Source organism: Phlebotomus papatasi, chromosome 2 (genome assembly GCF_024763615.1).
Source record: "Phlebotomus papatasi isolate M1 chromosome 2, Ppap_2.1, whole genome shotgun sequence".
Lineage (NCBI taxonomy): Eukaryota > Metazoa > Arthropoda > Insecta > Diptera > Psychodidae > Phlebotomus > Phlebotomus papatasi.
This window is the reverse complement of record NC_077223.1, coordinates 4,034,277-4,053,198: the sequence shown is the minus strand read 5'-3', so window position 1 is coordinate 4,053,198 and position 18,922 is coordinate 4,034,277. Positions and strand designations below refer to the sequence as shown.

Genomic DNA, 18,922 nt, shown 5'->3' with positions numbered 1-18,922 from the left:
TTGTGTAGATAATAGTAAAGTGATAACATTAAACAGACTGCGGACCTAAAATATAGATGTTTTTATTTCATGGAATGTATTTTTAGGAAAATAATTTTTTTTTACTAACTTTTTCATATCCAAAGCGTAGATTCGTTATCGCTGATTTAATAAAACATATTAGTACTCGTGAAATTTACTATTTTTTTTAATATAGCCAAATGAAAATATGAGATGGATGTGTGACAGCTTCATTTGTTAAATCCATTTTCTTTGGTGGAAAAATCCATGTTCACTCCACGTAAATTTCCTGGGAAATATTCCACTCAAAAAATCCACTATAAATCCATGGGAATTTCCTTGGAAATACACCATGGAGAATTTCCGTGGAATTTACCAAGGAAAAATACTGGAAAATTCCGAGGATTTTTTCCTTGTGATTCCTTATTCCGCTTTCTTTTGCTCTATGGGATTGTAAAGTGTAAGTTCATGCACTAGCCGCTTTAGCGCTGATTGTTCTGCTATATTTCGAATTTCTTTTCTAAACGTTTGCTGCAAAAGGTAAATTCTTGTGTAGTTTTCTGGTATATTTAAAAATGGAAGACCGTTTGAATAGCAATTTCATTAAAATAAATGTCCTTTTGATGACCTTTCTCACTCGTCGGTTTAAATATTCGAACTTCCATCGGGATTTTTAGGTAAATTCTCTCTTCTATACCTTCGAATTGATTCAGAAGAAACCTCAACCGGCGGAGAAAGCTCTCAAATCAGGAAGGTTATGACTGAACGAGAAGAATTTTTTCGCTCGAAAATCAGTCCTGCGATTCTTTTCATTTTTGGATATATTTTAAAGATTACCCAGGTGGACATTTCGACTTTTTACGAAAATAACACTGAATTATTCCTAATAAGGTTTTTTCAAGGTCAAATGTTAAGAAGGCTCTAGAGAGCGTATTTCTCAACCATGCATGGCCTAGTTGGAAATATTTTGGAATTCCTGACAAGCCTGAATCGATTCCAATCGGATATGAACCTCTAATAAACCGGTAATGAACCGGTTCTTAACCGATAACTAATTTTTATCCGAAATTCAATTATATTACTTCTAAAGTATTTTGGGCAACGTTTTGAGTGATTTATAAATCGGTTCAAATCAATTGTGAACTCTGGTAATGAACCGGTTATGAACCGATAAGTAATTTTCATCCTAAAAAACAAATTTTAATACTCTATTTTGGAGGATCTTTTGCGTAATTTGAATCGGGTAAAATCGATTGAGAACTGGTCAACGGTAAATGATGCGTAAGTATTTTTGAGGTATAGCTTCTAAGTCACAATCACAAGTTCTACCACTTCGAAAAGTCTGTCACCACCTTGAAAATGAACTACAGTAGAGTGTCGCTGTAGTCCATATTTGGTTCCAGATTTGACACTTGGGTCGCACTATAGTTCATGTCATTTTTTAAAATTATCAACGACTTTTAGTATTGAAATTGCTCGACGGCTTCCACTTTCTTTGCGATTGTGGTACTTGTCCTCGCTCTCTTCATTGTGGATCACTATTATCACAACTGGAAAGTGCCCATGCTTGATACCATTGGAAGGTTCGTAATGACTAAATTTTTCCTATGTTTCTCAATAAACATGACTCCGCAATATATTTTAAAAACTGGCCATTTTCTCATAGTTTTTAAAATATGGTTGCGCTGAGTCACATATATATTGTGAAACATAGAAAATTTAGTCTTTACGAAGCTTCCAATGGTATCAAGCATGAGCACTTTCCCATACTCAATAAAGTTCGCCAAAAACATTAAAATAATTATGACAACATTGCATGTCGCGTACTAAAAAACATAACCTAACTTAAAATCAGTCTTTTGAAATCAACGGTCGATAAATTGTGGACTATAGAGCGATGGCCTATAGCGGGACTCTACTGTAAACTTCGCCGCATCTTATTATTCAAACTTTCAGATAATTTTCGATCAATGTTTTAAATGGAATTCATTTAACGCTTGCGGAATGATATTTCTCTTACGCTTCTGTTAACTTAAATCAGAAATAGCATTTCAAAATATTAAATAAATTCCAAATAATCTGTTTTTACATTTTCAATTTTCACGTAAGCTTATTCAATTGAATACGAAATTCCTCGAAAAGTTGTAGCAAAGGCGACGAATGACTTTTCCCAGAGAGGAAATAAAATAATTTCACAGATGCGCAATATGAAAGCATTGACTATGAAAATTCCGCGTTTTAAAACGGTAATTCTTGAAAATTGCTTCTGTGTGAATCAAATATAAGTCAATTTATAGCATCTTTCCATTTTACCCTTTTGCATTTGATTTTCCTTCATGAATAAGAGAAAGTCTCAAAGTCTTTCAACTTATGAAGATATCCCTGAAATGTATTGATAAAGGGGGGGAGGGAAATGGAGCGTATAGGGCAACAGGGAGGAGGGTGGTAGTCACCACAATTTCGTCCCACTTCCGCGCCATCCAAAGAGAGGAAATACAAAATGTGCGGTGTACAAAATGTTGTGGGTAGTGAATTTCCTAACCCTTGAGTCTCGAGAGTATCCTGTTGTAGGATTTCTTGGTGTCAATAATTGGATTTGTGGACGATGTTGTGCTTTGTATAGAGGCTTAATGGAGTTTGGGGTGAACAGGAGTTTCCCCGGGAAAATGGATCAAGTGAACCGATTCATAAGTTTGTGAACGCTTTTCCTTCCCCGCACCAAACAACGCGACAAAGTGAAAATGAGAAAAGAATGCTGTACAAATGGAGAGTGAAAAAAGGACTACAACTTTTTGGTATTCCTTTGATTTATTACGGATCCTTTTTACGTCATTTTTCATTTTATTTGTTTAGAATGTTATTCAAAAAAACGAAGATTGGCAGTCGACAGGCGAACAGTTTAATAGTATGACCCCCGTATGACCTATTTGTTCATATTACCGAACTTTTTTCAACATATACATCCTTAAGTATCAGTCGTTTCTTCATTATTGCTCACAAATCAATGGGAAAATTCAGTGATTCTTGGCACGTGTTTTTCCAGAGCTCTCAAATATTGGGATTTGGCTCACAGATAAACCGAAAAGAGAAGAAAAAAATCAACATCGACGTGCGAATTTTCAGCAAGTTCAGCAATGAAAAGTCCGTTTGACTTCTCATGTTCATTTTCATCCACTCCACTTAATATAGGGATGCTTTTCTTCACGAGAAAAGGTTAAAAGTTGGAATTTTTCCAGTACATTTTGGTAAAAGTGTTTACCCATGAAAGAATATATTTGTTTCTTATCTCTGCAGAACTTTTCTACATCTCTGACCCTCTACCCACTTAAGAAAAGACTATTGATTTTTCAATAGCCCTATAAGATGGTACTTTGCCCTGAAAATACCCAAATAACATTGTTTACGCAATATTTATTTTAGGATTCATTTCTATTTTTTTTCTTTCAGATGTGTCCATATAACAGACATTGGTGTTGGATATATTTCAACAATGCTATCTCTATCAGCCCTATTTTTGCGTTGGTGTTCGCAAGTTCGCGATTTTGGACTACAACACCTCTGCCAAATGCGAAATCTTCAAGTTCTCTCATTGGCTGGTAAGTATTCCAATTTATCCAAAGCCCTAGCGGCCCTAGCGGCCCTAGCAATCCATTAGCGGAGATTCTTTACAATGTCAGTTTCTATGATCCGAGGTAAAATGCAACCTCGTCAAATCGGGTACGTTTTGACTCTCATAGATCACGAATATCATATCCGTCAAAAACCGATTTTCGTGACCGTCTGGTTGGTCCGGCCGATTCTACGTAGTACTAACGCTTCTGCCGAGTGAATGAAAAACGATATTGACAAGAGGTTTTCAGCAAAGGTTAAATACCGAGTGGATGACATCACATGATGATATCAGATCCATCCTCTCACCCCGCCACCCTTCCGATATTTTGGAACACCCCTAAATTTGGTTTTCTCAATAAATCAGCTCATATGACATAAAATCGGTTTCAAACTTTAGTACGCTATAACTGGGCCTAAGAGCTTTTGATTAAAAAATAAACTTAAGCCACCCTAACCCGAGCTATAAGAGGTTAAGAATTGAATTTTAACACATACTTTTAAGTTACAGCTGTTATAATAAATCAACCTAAGTTTTTTTAACTCTTTCGCGTCCCATTTTTATTCAGCAGATGAATTCATGTAAAATTGAGTTTTTCCTAATGCTTTATGATCAAATATAGTAGTTCAGAGAGGAAAAAAATTTTCCATTGCGTGAAAACTCGAAAAAAATCGGGTCATATATGCCCCTATTGTCCTCAAGGGAAGTGTATTTACCATTTTCAAAATCTATATCACGGTCTTTTTAAGAGTTTTTTTTTTTTTGTTTTAAGTTATTAATTTGGCCAAAACCATGGCAAACTGGATTGTCTTGATGAACACTGTACTCCTTGTATTCCTGTTCAAGGAATCTTCCTGGTAATCCCTTGAACAGTCACTGTCACAATATTTTGAGTGGTATTTTGCAAAAATAAACTTATTTACATATTTATTCACACACAATACAATTGCACAATATGAGACGCTTGCAGAATACTCTAAAATATTGCAAAATATGTTATAATTCATCAGATATAAGATGAAATGTCCAGGAGCAAGATGTCCCACCTGCATTTCACAAAGAAAAACAATGTCCCAACTACATTTCGCTATAGGTGTGGGACAAAAACACTGTTACCCTTGCCGACAATAAGGTCATATATGACCCGGAAAATTCTACACGCTTTTCTGGAAAATTGAGAGTAGTTTATTATATCAAAATATGCAATATACAATCTTTGGATATTCTATTTTGTGTTTCTAAAGAACTTTTTGATGAAAAAACTAAATTAATAAAAAAAAAATTTTGAAAAAGAAAAGTCATTTCACAGAGTTCGAAATTAGTGATTTTTGATCTGAAATATTTTCTTTTCCTGAATATCTGGAGTCTTGAGAAAATTAGCCAAGAATCTTACATCCTTCTATTATGATGTCGTGCACAAACCGATAAATTTCAATTAATGTAAATAGTAAAAAAAAATGTTTTTTCCCCGTGTCATAAATGACCCTAATGACGCGAAAGAGTTAAGGGCAAATAATTCAACATATTCTGAAAAATCAATAAAACAAAATAGTTGCCATTTATTTGAAACTTTCGAGGACAGGGCTAAATCGTTAATCTGCAGACCGTTTAGGGGACGAAGAGCTGGATATTCGTGTTTAGGTTAGGGATCACAAAAGAGAGATTACTCGGAAAAGCTTTGCAAGCCGTTGTAGGGGCATTGACCAAAGACAGAACTAGGCTAAATTGGCTGATGTAAATTCAAGATCTTGCCTAAGTATGCTTCTAAATTTACATCGAACACATTCCTAAAGTAGCGGATAATCGAGAAGCGTGTAATTCTAACCTATAACATTCGGAGCAGATCAAAACATTTTACAAGAGTCATTCTAAGCTGTTTTAATAATATCGTCAGAGGACTAAGAAAATATAGCTAGAATGACTGGAGAATTTTAGTTTAGAATTAGAGGCCAGTGCGATATTTTCGAACATACATTTTTGTCAAACCCTTTTTCGAAAATCATGCCTTGAACACTCTTCTGAACACTTCGAATAGTCTTGACGTACTTCTATCAGAATCATCAGAATGATTAGTATAATTCCGGCCGTAGATCTGTGGAATGACCGACTAAAGGGGACTTAACCTTATTTGTTTCAATTTAACACGGAATTCGCGTACATGAAAAAGTAATGGCGCTACCATACGACCGAGAGAAATGTACGGGAAGGCTTTCGGACTTCGCAAACACTAAAACCATTCATTAAAAGAATATTACAAAAATATGACGTGTTAGAAGCCAGAATCCTCTCGTTCAGTAATAATCTTCCCGATTGGAGAACTCTCGCCGGTTGACGTTTTTTTCTGTACCGATTCGAGGGTATATCAGAGAGAACTTACCTAAAAACCCGTTGGAAGTTCGAACGTTTAAATCGACGAGTTACACAAAAGTGAGCAAGTTCATCAAAGGACATTTATTTACGTTCTTTCATCCGGAAATTCTACAAAAAATCTCTTTTCGGAGCAAATATTTACACACTGTTATTGACATTCTTGGCGATTGAAGTGTTAAGAATACTGAAATTCGAAATAGCAGAACAATCAACACTAAAGCGACGAATACGTGAACTTGCACTTTACGACTTCCGGTAGATTTTCGAATAGATTTGGCTTGACTTTGGAGTGGCTTGCTTTGTCTATTCGAAAAGTTATTATTGAACGGAGTCATGTGGAAAGTCTGAAAGCTTTCCCCTAGTGATAGTTAGTGCGGACGTAAATCTTACTTCGAAAAACTTACACAAATTTTCTAAGTTAAGTTTCAAAAGACTGACGTAATTTTTTCTTAGATTGTGAAGTAGCTATCTCAGGTAAAAATAACGCAATTTGAGGTAAGAAAGGTACTGGAGATCATTATATTATCGTTTTCGGTGCCATTTTTCTGGCCTATTTTAAGCGCCAATTTTTTATAATGATTCGTAACCATGTGAAGAACAATTGCATACATTTAGGGGCATTGCAAAAATGAGTTTTCTGATTAGCTCCCAATAATAGGCTATTCATATGAAAGTCATTTATTTCGTTATCTCTCAAAGCGGAACTTCCTGTAATTATTCTAAACAAATACAAAAATATATCTTGATACAATTTATTAAAATAAATAGGTATTTTTTAAATAATTTTTATATGACTTTTTAGTCATAATTTAAAACCAATTGAACGGTTGAATTTTTCTAGCTGATGATTTTTTGGACAGATTTTCTTATTGTTTTTAATGGGAAAGGAGAAAAGACCAGGAATAAGAACAAATCTTGCACTCTAGAGCAACTCAACAAGGTTTTGGAAGCCTTTCGTCGCGGTTTCACTTATACTATTTGTCTCCAATTGGAAACTTTCCCTTGTCTCCATTTGGATTAATATGTTTCCAATAGAAACATTTTACACTCGCGTATTTTTTCTTGTATTTAAGAAGTTTTCAAATTATATCTAAAGAATTTTCACTAAACAGTAACATTCTAGAAGAGTCAAGGAGCAAATTTATGTAATTCTCTTCAGAAAAAAATATGAACTTAATGTGTTGAATCTTTTGTCAAAGTAAAAGCGTTTGGAAATAGTTTTGAATTAGGATATTTACCCTACCCGTCAAATAATATCTGCAGATATCTTTAAGATTTCTGTAGAGAAAATCTACACCTCTACAGAATATCTGCAGATAATATCTGTAGATATTCTTACGAATTTTATTTGGGCTTGGGACAAAATTCGTCAGAATATTTCGGCAGATTTTCTGACGAATCTCTGACGAATTTCTGTAGATATTTTGCCGATTTTCTGTAGATTTTTTCTACATTCCATACTTTCCAGACAAGATGTGTCAGAAGAGATCGAAAAATTTTTCACTGAAGTTTGCAAAATTCAATAGTTATTTTTTGTGATATCACGGTGTTTAAAATAAAGAATTCTGCGACGCCGTGTTACAAGTAGAGAAAAGTGAAGTGAAAACTTTAAGCAGAGTATCGACCTAAATTTCGTGTTTTTGTATCATTTTTACTTATTTAAAATGTTTAATCGGTAATGCTTGTTAAGCAGAACATACCATTTTCTTTATAACTCCTACAGTTTCTACATAAATCAACAATATTTTTGTGAAGTAATGGACACTATGCCGATTTTCTCGGCAGAAATTCTACCGAAAATCTGTAGATTTTCTGCAGAAATTCTGCCGAAAATCTACAGATTTTCTACGCAGAAATTCTGCCGAAAATCCACAGATTTTCTCTGAATACACTGGAATATACCGTTAAAATTCAAAAAACCTCAGAGTAAAATCGGCAGGTAGAATAATGATTTGACGGGTAATTATTGTTTTTAATCCAAATTCTTTCTGTTCCTTTTCAGGTTGTCCATTGTTGACGTCCAGTGGACTGTCGAGCCTCATTCAACTGAGACACTTGCAAGAGCTCGAGCTGACAAATTGTCCAGGAGCATCGCAAGAGCTCTTCGAATATCTGCGAGAACATCTTCCGCGTTGTCTCATCATAGAGTAATATTGTGTAAAATTTTAGGTGAAAATTTCTTAGCAAAATTTGTATAATTGATAAAGAAATTAGGTTAAGAAAAGAAAAGAAAAGAAAAAACAATCCCATTAGAGAAATAAAATGCGCGCGCTAATGAACGACTGTTTAATGGAAGGGAGGAACATTTGTAGCTTTCAGAAGGACATCAATTGGAAATTGAGTCATTTTAGCCTTTAGGAACTTGCACTTTCCATTAGAAATATACTCAGATAAAAAAAGTCTAATCAGAATAAAAAGAAAGCATTAGAAAAACTTTACTCAATGGAACGCATCTTTCATTTGAACTTTCTTATAAATCTTCATTAGAAGTTAATTATAGAATCTCTGTCGAAATAGGTAACTATGGATTAATTTTCATGGATAATTTAATTAAGTAATTAGGCAAACCCCAAATTGAGATATCAAGATAGATTTTTACATTAATGCAGTTTGACTCCTGAAAAAATGGTATTTCCCACTTTCCTGTGTTCCTTTTAATGGAATATTTTGCAGCAAGTTGGCACTTGACATCCAAAATAAGTTGCACCAATAAATAAATTTAAGCCACGCCCCTCAAGGGCGAGGCTTATATTTAAAGGCAAAAAAAACATATTTTCATGATTTTTCTTACATTCAAATTGAGATCTATTCATGAATGTTGAAAAAAAATAATATATTGTAATAAAAAAACATTTTTGAGATTTTGAATTGCAAATATTTCTACTGCTGCAGAAATTACAGTACCTGTTTATGCCGGTGATAGCGATCGTAATTTTATCTGAAACAAAAAAGGGTTAATTGTTACAAAAAAAATTATTTGTCAAGGATTTAAAGAAACACAATCCATTCTCGCCTAAGTCTTTTCTGTAACATTTTCAGACGGAATTATTCCTCAAGGCTCCGCCCACAAAAAAATAGACTACGCCCCTTAGAATGGGCTCCTTCTCAATTAAGGATTTTTTATCAAGCAACTAAAGGATACTTATTTAATGACACAAAACAACTCACATCATCATTCTCGCTGTTTATTTTACCGATAATGCCGAACTAACCAGAAATGTCCTAAGAGTCTTTTTTTTTTTCAATCAATTATTTCATAATATTGCCGAAAATTCTAGGCAAACCATGATGTATATTTTTTAAACCCAATTATTGTAAAAGTCGAAATAGAATCAGGCTAATCCTCGCGAATATTTAGCCTGTAAAATTTGGCAGTAAAGTATTACTAAAACATATTTCTAATAAATAGGGTTCCCAATATGAGATTCCGAAAGTCCTGGATTTTGATGCGTTTTGGAATCAGGATTACTCCTGGGATAAGAAATTTAAATAAAGATGAATCCCGGTATTCCGAAATTCTTTAATATTGTGATTTTGAAAACCCCGAAAATTTCAGGATTCGGAAAATTGCGGGGTTCTGAAAACTTTAGGATCTCGAAATCCAGGGATACCGAAAATCCCACGGTTCCGAAAATTCCAGAATTTCGAAAATTGCAAGGTAATGAAAATCCTAGGATCCCGAAAATCCCAGATTCCCTGAAATTTCGGGATTCCAAAAATTAAAGGGTCTTAAAAATCGTGGGATGTTGAAATCCCGAATATTCTAAGATTCTGAAAATTGTAGGGTTCTGAAAATCCTGGGATGCCAAAAACTGCAAAGTCTGGGATATCAAAATCCCAAAAATCCCAGGATTCCAAAAATTGGGATATCTTGAAAATTCTGGCATCTCAAAAATCCGAACATTCCGAGATTTTAAAAATTGTAGGGTCCTGGAAACCTTGTATTTCAAAATTCAAAAAATTCTGGAATTTCAAAAACTGAACTTATATTCGGGATACCAAGAATTGCGGGGTAATGAAAATCCTGCGATCCTGAAAATCCCAGAATCCAGAAAATTTCAGGATTCCAAAAATTAAAGAGTCCTAAAAATCCTGAGATGTCGAAATCCCGAAAATTCTGTGATTCCGAAAATTGTATGGTCCTGAAAATTCTGGGATTCCAAACACTACGAAATCTCGAAAATCCTCGTATTTCAAAATCCCAAAAACTCCGGCTTTCCAAAAAAAAAACTAGTACGTCTTGAAAATCCTACCATCTCGAAACCCCGAAAATTCCGAGATTCCAAAAATTGTAGGGTCCTGGAAATCTAAGTATTTCAAAATGCGAAAAATTCTGGGATTTCAAAAACTGAAGGGTTTGAAAATTCTATTCGGGATTCCAAAAATTGTGGGGTCGTTAAAATCCTGACATCCTGATATACCGAAAATTGAAGGATTCCAAAAAATTGTAGGGTCCCGAAATCCCGAAAATCTCGGGATTCCAAAAACTGCGGTGTCCAGAAAATCCTTGTCTTTTGAAATCCCGAAGAATTCTAAGATTCCAAAAACTCCAGAGTCCTTTAAATTCTGGTATCTCGAAATTCTAAAAAGTCTGGGATTTCAAAAATTGAAATCCCAGATTTCGAAACTTGAAATACTTGGTTTTCGAAATTTGAAAAACCTGGTATCTCGAAGTTCTGAAAGTCCAGGGATTTCATAAATTGCAGAGTCTAAAATCCAGAAAATTTGGGGATTCTAAAAGTTATAGGGTCCTGAAAATCCTGGAATATCGAAATCCCGAAAATCCTGGAATTCTGAAAACTGCGGCGCAGCGTCTTGAAAATCTCGTGATATCGAAATCCTGAAAATCCCGATATTTTGAAAAAAAAATCGAAAATTCTGAGATTCTAAATACTGTAGGGTTCTGAAAAATCTCATTCTTCGGAATTTCGAAAATTTCGGTATTTCAAAAATTGAAGTGTCTAGAAAACCCTGGAATTCGAAATCCCGAGATTACAAGAATTAAGGGATCCTGAAAATCCTGACATCTCGATATCCCAAAAATCCTGGGATTCCGGAACTTTGTTTTCGGGATTAGACACCTGACGATTATGACAATTATGCCAATTTGCCTATCAAAATTTTGTATGCAAAAACTTTGGCATGTTCGGGAGCTGAAAATTGGCAGAAAACTGACGTCAAAAATGTTTTGCATATATTATGCCACTCTTTTAAGTTATTTGAGAGAACTCTTCTACGCGTATGCAAATTTTCTAGATGAATGAAGCCATTTCGGGCGATTTTCCGTTCGGGAAATGTGCATAATCCTGGGACCCCCTACAACAATTTCAATTTATCGCAGTAAAAGCACCAATTTTTATCATTCCCATTGAAAAATCGTAATAAAAAATACCGAGGAAAATGTATTACCTTAATTTTTAAAAATTAACATACGAGAGGCGTGGCTTGTTTATTATCGGAAAATCCTTTACACATAATTTTTTTATTGTGGGATTTATTTGGATAAAATAGCATGAAAATCTAAATAATTAAGCAGTCTAAAATCGAAAATTAATGTGGATTTGTACAATTAGGCCACGCCCGGAAAAAGGGGCGTGGCCTATATTTATTCATGAGTTTCGCTTACTTATAAATTAGAATTCCAACTCTATGCAAAATATCTGATTAAAAAGGAAGATAGATACCAGTAAAGTGAGGTATTTGCCGGAAAAAAAATTGCGTACAATTTTGAGAGCACTGACTGTTGAATTGTTGTTGTTGAAAATCTTCTATACTCAAATCAATCTTATAGAAATCTCCCTTTTTCTCAGTGTATCCAAGTACAATAATTTCATGCAAAAAAGCAAAGTGCGAAACCTGTCCAAAAGTTATCATTCTTAGAGTGTCTTTAAAATGTGAAATTCTAGTCAATTTTCTTCACTTTCTCCCCTCACACTGTCCATCTCTAAAAACCCTCACACACCAAAATACATGTTTACCTGTACAAAAAAAACCCAAATGTGGCAGTAAAAATGCCACTTGATGTGTAATAGGATAAAACAAATGAAAAGAAAACTATATTGGCTTACCCGCAGAATTAAACTTGAGGGAGTAAGGCAAGAATGAAAATATTGTACATTTAACACTTTGAGCACCTGCCCATGACTAGCAAAAAAAAAACAGAGAAAGAGAGTAAAAACTACCAGAAAAGCAGCGAAAAGACACAATTCTGTGACGATTTTTTCTTCAAAAGAAAAACCAATTCGCAGTTAAAGATAATCTTGCTAGGCTTAAGAGGAGTACATTAGGAGATAATAGACAAAATGTGCTTAGTTTGTAAGAAAAAGAAGAAAAAAAATCAAATTGTAATAATGTTTTCTGTTCGAAAACAACTTTTATTTATTTATTTTTATTCTTTTCTCTTCCTTTTCAAAGACTGAAAGAGAAATTTTTTTTTAGGTGATTGTACACTGAGAAAAATAATTCTTCTTAAAATGTATGTGCTGAATGACGTCATTGGAATTTATAATTTACCTTTTTTTAAAAGGGATTTCAAGCAACAATCAAACAAATTAGGAAAGATTAAGAAAAGTTCTTAAGTAGACAGTAGGTTATGTGTAAAAGTGAGGTTATGATCAGAAAGTAACTTAACCCAAAAGATTTTTTTTTTAACTAAAATTTACTTTGGCTTGCCACGATTTCCATAGGATGATTAGATAATGCTATTATTTAGTTAAAATTTGGTAAACAATGTGAGGTTATGCTAAACATAACCTTCAAAACTTTCCAAACATTATTGCGCTGAAACACCTTTTAGACCAAGAAAAATTCATGAAATCGAAATTAACATCCTTATCTTTCTCAAATTGTTTGAATAAGTCTATCCTACTCTTTCGCACTCTTCTTCTTCTTTCAAACATCACACCAAATTAAATTTACAGTGCTGTCTCTCTATATGCACACTCTCTATATGCACAGCTTTTGTGTCAGTTGCATTCAAAATCAATTTGTTTACATTTTGACAAAGTAATAAAGAAAATTATTTTCTTGGTAATTAATTTTTCTCGTTTTTAATTATCTTAATTTTATATTTTCTGTCTCATATTATAGTTAAAATAACACGGGAAATTCTAGAACAATAAAAAATATAATAATTTATTAAAAGAAGGAAAAAAACCGTTGGGAATTTCAAAAAGAGTTGTGCATATTCAGAGAGAGAACTGTCAAAAAAAGTACCCAAACTGTGCATATAGCGAGACAGCACTGTAGTTCAGTCCAATATCGAGTCCGAAAGAGTGAGATAGACTTATGCAAAGCTTCTGAGAGAGAAAGGGACGTGAATTTTGATTTCATGAAGTTATACCGAGCTAAAAGATGTGCCGGAGCTATTAAAATAATTTAAAATAGAGTAAAAATTGAAAAAAAAATATTAGGTTATGTCAAAGCTAACCTGAAATACTAAATACATATTTTGTGGACTGAATTTTCAAAACTGGAATTTAAAAGAATTTTTGAAGACAAAATTGATCAAATCCTGTACATTTTAAATTATTTGAGTTCTCTCTTTGATAAAAAAAAATTCTCAAGAGATCCGTTAGTTCAGTGTCTTTATTTAGTTTTTGGCTTAATTCACTTGTTTTCCTTAAGTATCATTTTAAAATTTGAAGATCTGTCTGACTTAACCTCAAAAATCCAGGTTATGGTAAAAATTCTAAGGTTTTAATGTCTAAATACAATTTTAACTCCATTTTAAACATTTGAAAAATAGAAGAAACAATAATCAAGTCTAGACACAAATGCAATAATGCTTTCTCTCCAGAAAATCTATCAAAACGAATTCTCAAAATTTTTTGATTTTTTAGGTTATGCTTAATATAACCTGAAATTCCTAACTAACCTCTTTTGACTGATCAAGCGAATAAAGAATAAAATTTTAATGTTTTGTTTTGAACTATCTAGTCAATCGACTCTTTTCAATCGCGCTATATTCAATTCAGATGACCGTAGCGGCCGTAGCATTTGAAAGAAGTTTGTTGATTATTTTCAAGTTTGGTTAAGTTTGTCTATTGAACCAAATATCATCAAATTTACTATCATTTTTCTTAATTCTATCGATACTCTTTATCATTGATGTTTTTTGTGGAAATTTTAATGACTATTGAGTAGAATAAATTAATTATAGGTTATATCGGTTATGTACATTGGCTTTCAAACAGTTTCATGTCCGATTTTCATAATGACCCAATTGACTTTTTGCCCCAAATGCCCAATTGAGAGAGAGTCTACTGTACTCCAAATGGTTAGCTGTTTTATTTTGGATATTATGTTGTATCTAACCTCAAAAATTTGCCAATAATTTTGAAAATAGATAACTACTCCTAAGGCTCTAAACTTTACTTTCACAGTAGATTTTGATATTTTGAAATACGAAAAGAATGTTTTGGAACTGGTTTTGTTTGAAACTATATCAAAAATCCCTGAGAAAAACATTTTTGAGGTTATAACTCAAACGCAGTATCAAATTAGGAAAGACGATTACAATTGCAGCAGAAGTAAACCAAATTGTTTTATTCGCCTTTAAAATACTTAAATTAGGATAGGAATTAAAATCTTGTATGTTTTTGGCTTTCATAATGGAAATATTTTAGGTTATACAGACTTCAGACTTAAGACTTAGCCATATGGCTTAACAGCTCTAAATTCATATTAACCTAGATGTTTTGAATGAATGAGAATTGGATTATGAAGAATAAGTGTCCTATTACATTCTGAAAAAGCAATAAAATTGGTTGCTATTTAGGATTTTGAGACCTTCAGTTTCAACATAACCTCAATTTCGATAAAAAACCTTAATCAAATGAAAAAATTACACCCAATATTACATTATATTGCTTCTTATTCTGTTATAGTTCACACTTCCTTATTCGGATGATTGGGAAACAAAATAACATATGCCCGCTTCGTTATCCGGATGGACTTTTTGAATTCGTTCTTCGAAAATATAATATACAAGATTTTTTTTTTGATTTGTTTGTAGAATTAGTATTAGAGTTTTAAAGGAGGTTAAAAAGACATAATCAGAGAATTATATGCTATTTATTAAACAAAAACATCACAGGATAATTCATTTTCATTGCTGAACACACATGAATACATAACCTCAAAAGTAATTTAAATGTAACCGTCGAGAACTCGTCCGGATTACGCCGATCCGGATTAGAGAGTGAGCACTGTATTTGGGTAAGAAGTCTTATTTTTAAATTTTAAGTTAATGTTCCACGCTAGACCGGGGTAGAATTAATCAGCAAATGACATTTTTCTTAACCTATAATTTTGTGAAAAACATTTTTAAATCAAATTGATGAATATTTCAATGAATAGAGAGGGATTTAATTCCTCTGAGTAAACAATAGACTGCTCAATATTCTTTCAGGGGAAAACCATAACACCCCACTGTCTAATTCTACCCCTGGATAATTCTGCCCCGATCTCCTTTACCTAACCTCATTAATTGATAATTTTTAGATAAATTTTTGATGATTTCAGTAAAAACAAATGAAAGAAAAGGAATAAAGAACGGCCAAAAAGCTCGGAAATTGGAAAATTCTAACCTCGAAATAATTTTTTTTACATAGATGGCACATGAAAGGTTAGAAGTTAACCTCGTTAAACATCAAAACTTTTTTTTCTGCACGCAGATTCTGGCCTAAAAACAAAAACAAAAAAAAAAACAAAAATTCTACAATGAAGCTAAAAGTTAATTGTTAGGGTAAATTAAGCTAATTCAAAACCTGCTCCAAATGGAAACTTTTCGCTAATCCAAATGGAAACGTCATTTTTTTCTATGATAAATACAGTACTAAATTATTATTTATATAATTTCCTATACCACAGTTTCATTATTTAGTTAATTTTGCTCCAAATAATGCGAAAATCGTTTCATATTCACAAATTTTAGTTTGTTAATTTCTCAGAACAATTGAAAATGTACCTTTTCACCATCAAATTTTTCATCGATAGACAATGTTTTCCAATGAAAAACACAATCAACAAAACTGATCGTTTTGTTTAACATTTAATGTCATATTTCTGGCTAATTTTAGTTAAATTAAGTGTTGATCTTTATTGTTAACTGTACGTGAAGTTTTCAAATGAAATTATTGCCTATTTCTTGAACAAAAAGGGTTTTTCTGAAGTGTCTGCAAATGCTTCAATAGGAGCCAGGAATAAGAACAAATCCTGCACTCAGGAGCAACTCAACAAGGTTTTGGAAGCCTTTCATCGCGGTTTCACTTACACTGTTCGTCTCCAATTAGAAACTTTTCCTTGTCTCCATTTGGATTAATTTGTTTCCAATAGAAGCATTTTACACTCGCGTATTTTTCTTGTATTTAAGAAGTTTTTAAATTATATCTAAAGAATTTTCACTAAACAGTAACATTCTAAAAGAGTCAAGGAGCAAATTTATGTAATTCTCTTTAGAAAAAATATGAACTTAATGTGTTAAATCTTCTGTCAAAGTTAAAGCGTCTGGAAATGGTTTTGAATTAGGACATTTACCCTACCTTTTTAGTTAAGAAAAGTTAGAAATGTGAGGTTATACTGAACATAACCTTCAAAAATCAAATGAAACTTCAAAATTCTCCAAGAGATAGCATTCTTTTTGTTAAACTCTTTCATTTGTGGCATACAAAGTGGACTTTGAAACTGAAATTTAGGTTATCGACCTTTGACAACATAACCTATTGCCTAACCTATCAAAATCCGTTGCGAAAGTGAAAATGAGAATGCTAAAATATCAAATTTATTAAAAAACAAAATCTAAACACTGTAAATTATTTATTCTAATGACGTCATTTTAAGCAACTAAAATCAATGCGCTCTGAAATCATTTGTGCGCAGCCCATAGTTTAGGAAAAAACACTGTTTCTCAGTCTCTAAATTTTATGTCTATTCAGTATTAAGTAGAAAAGAACGCAAGATCCATTCGTTGAAGGGAATATTTTGTAAATAAATTGTAAAAACAAATGAAATATTTCGTTAGGAATGAGAAAAAATAAAAAAAAACGCGATTAAACGTTCTGTTCGGTCAATTGTGTATTTGAAAAAAAAAAATAAGAAAAAAATATTTAAAAATTGTGGGGAAAAAATCACGAGAAATAATGTTTAAATAAAAAATAAATAAATAGTTGTAGCAATATGATGTAAATAAAAAGGATGACTTTACCTCATGTATTCTCGTCTTCCTGCCCATCTTCCTCATCGCCCTCCTCGGCATTGGCATTGTCCTGAGCCCACCAGGACAGAAGTCCCAGTCCTGACTCATTGATGGCCCCAAAGATTCTGTAGGGCGTCTTGTTGGCTTCTGTGGTGGATGCTGAACTGCTGGAATGGGAGGCTTTGTCGGAGGATTGGCCACCAACTGGAGATGCTTCTTCGAAGATCTCTCCAGTCACCCGGAATTTTATTGATTCCCCAATATCCATGAAGAGATCATGCTTCCCCCCATCCTCAAGGGGATATTCCCATACCCATGCCTGTTCGGTTTCTTCAAAACGCGAAGGATGCTGAAGGACAGCCGGTGGGATTAGGATATCATCGAAAAATCCCAGAGTTACTGCAGAAAACGAGCCCCAAATCAGGACCAGGAGCGCATTTAAGACCCGCGAAACCCGGACAATTCAAACAAAATCAAACAAAAGTTACTTACTATGAACGCCTTCTCTGCTGCAACTCCGAATCTTCCCGGTGATGACTTCCCCAATGATCGGCCGGAAGACAATATAGCGGAATATGACCTCTGTATGGGATGCACCGTCTCCTGGGAGGATTATAGAGTCACCCAGTGACACGATATTCTGCAGAGCTATGCACAGGCCAACATTGTTCAGGACCTGGGAAAGAAATACCCAGAAAAATTAGTCTGAAAGCTGAAAGAACTTTCCCAAGAGCATGCCTTACCTTATTAGCCAATTTTCTATTGATCTCATCCTTGATTGCCTCCGGGAGTGGAAGTTCAAACAGTTCAGGAGCTATTCTTACTGTATCCTTCAACTCCGACAGGACAAACATATTGAAAACCAGAGAAATCACTAAGGAAATCTGACCAAGAAAAATACAAACACCAGATCCGGCACAAGCAAAAAGTGAGGTTATATACATCCCGGCTGAACAATACCATAAGCAGTTTTGTAAGGGATACTGGAAGGCTTCAGTGTTGCCAACTCAAGGAGATTTTTTCTAAATTTAGGAGATTCGATTCGAGTGGGCACCCGTCAAATCATTATTCTACCTACCGATTTTACTCTGAGGTTTTTTGAATTTTAACGGTATATTCCAGTGTATTCAGAGAAAATCTGTAGATTTTCTGCTGAATTTCTGCTAGAAAATCTGTAGATTTTCGGCAGAATTTCTGCAGAAAATCTACAGATTTTCGGTAGAATTTCTGCCGAGAAAATCGGCATAGTGTCCATTACTTCACAAAAATATTGTTGATTTATGTAGAAACTGTAGGAGTTATAAAGAAAATGGTATGTTCTGCTTAACAAGCATTACCGATTAAACATTTTAAATAAGTAAAAAGATGCGAGCAAAAATACTAATTTTTTAAAAATCGCCCATGGAATGATACAAAAACACGAAATTTAGGTCGATACTCTGCTTAAAGTTTTCACTTCACTTTTCTCTACTTGTAACACGGCGTCGCAGAATTCTTTATTTTATATAAACACCGTGATATCACAAAAAATAACTCTATTGAATTTTGCAAACTTCAGTGAAAAATTTTTCCATCTCTTCTGACACATCTTGTCTGGAAAGTCTGGAATGTAGAAAAAATCTACAGAAAATCGGCAGAATATCTACAGAAATTCGTCAGAGATTCGTCAGAAAATCTGCCGAAATATTCTGACGAATTTTGTCCCAAGCCCGAATAAAATTCGTAAGAATATCTACAGATATTAT

At 33.5% G+C, this 18,922-nt stretch overlaps 2 protein-coding genes across 5 annotated transcripts in view; one reads left to right on the top strand and one right to left on the bottom strand.

The window, feature by feature from the left end:
* LOC129802188 (F-box/LRR-repeat protein 16) overlaps positions 1 to 17,190 on the top strand; it is a 66,524-nt gene extending 49,334 nt beyond the window's left edge. For all 4 annotated transcript variants that reach the window (XM_055847822.1, XM_055847821.1, XM_055847823.1 and 1 more), the window contains exons 6-7: positions 3,448 to 3,596; positions 7,983 to 17,190. In XM_055847822.1, coding sequence (XP_055703797.1) covers positions 3,448 to 3,596; positions 7,983 to 8,131 — 298 coding nt within the window. In that variant the 3' untranslated portion in view covers positions 8,132 to 17,190. The remainder of the gene's footprint in view (positions 1 to 3,447; positions 3,597 to 7,982) is intronic.
* Positions 8,799 to 18,133, bottom strand: LOC129802205 (DNA-directed RNA polymerase III subunit RPC8). Its single transcript, XM_055847845.1, has 4 exons — positions 17,921 to 18,133; positions 17,670 to 17,853; positions 17,187 to 17,576; positions 8,799 to 8,918 (listed from the first exon to the last, which is right to left on the bottom strand). Exons 1-3 carry the CDS (start codon positions 18,119 to 18,121, stop codon positions 17,188 to 17,190), a joined length of 774 nt encoding a protein of 257 aa, XP_055703820.1. The 5' UTR covers positions 18,122 to 18,133; the 3' UTR covers positions 8,799 to 8,918; position 17,187.
* Between the last annotated feature and the right edge of the window lie 789 nt (positions 18,134 to 18,922).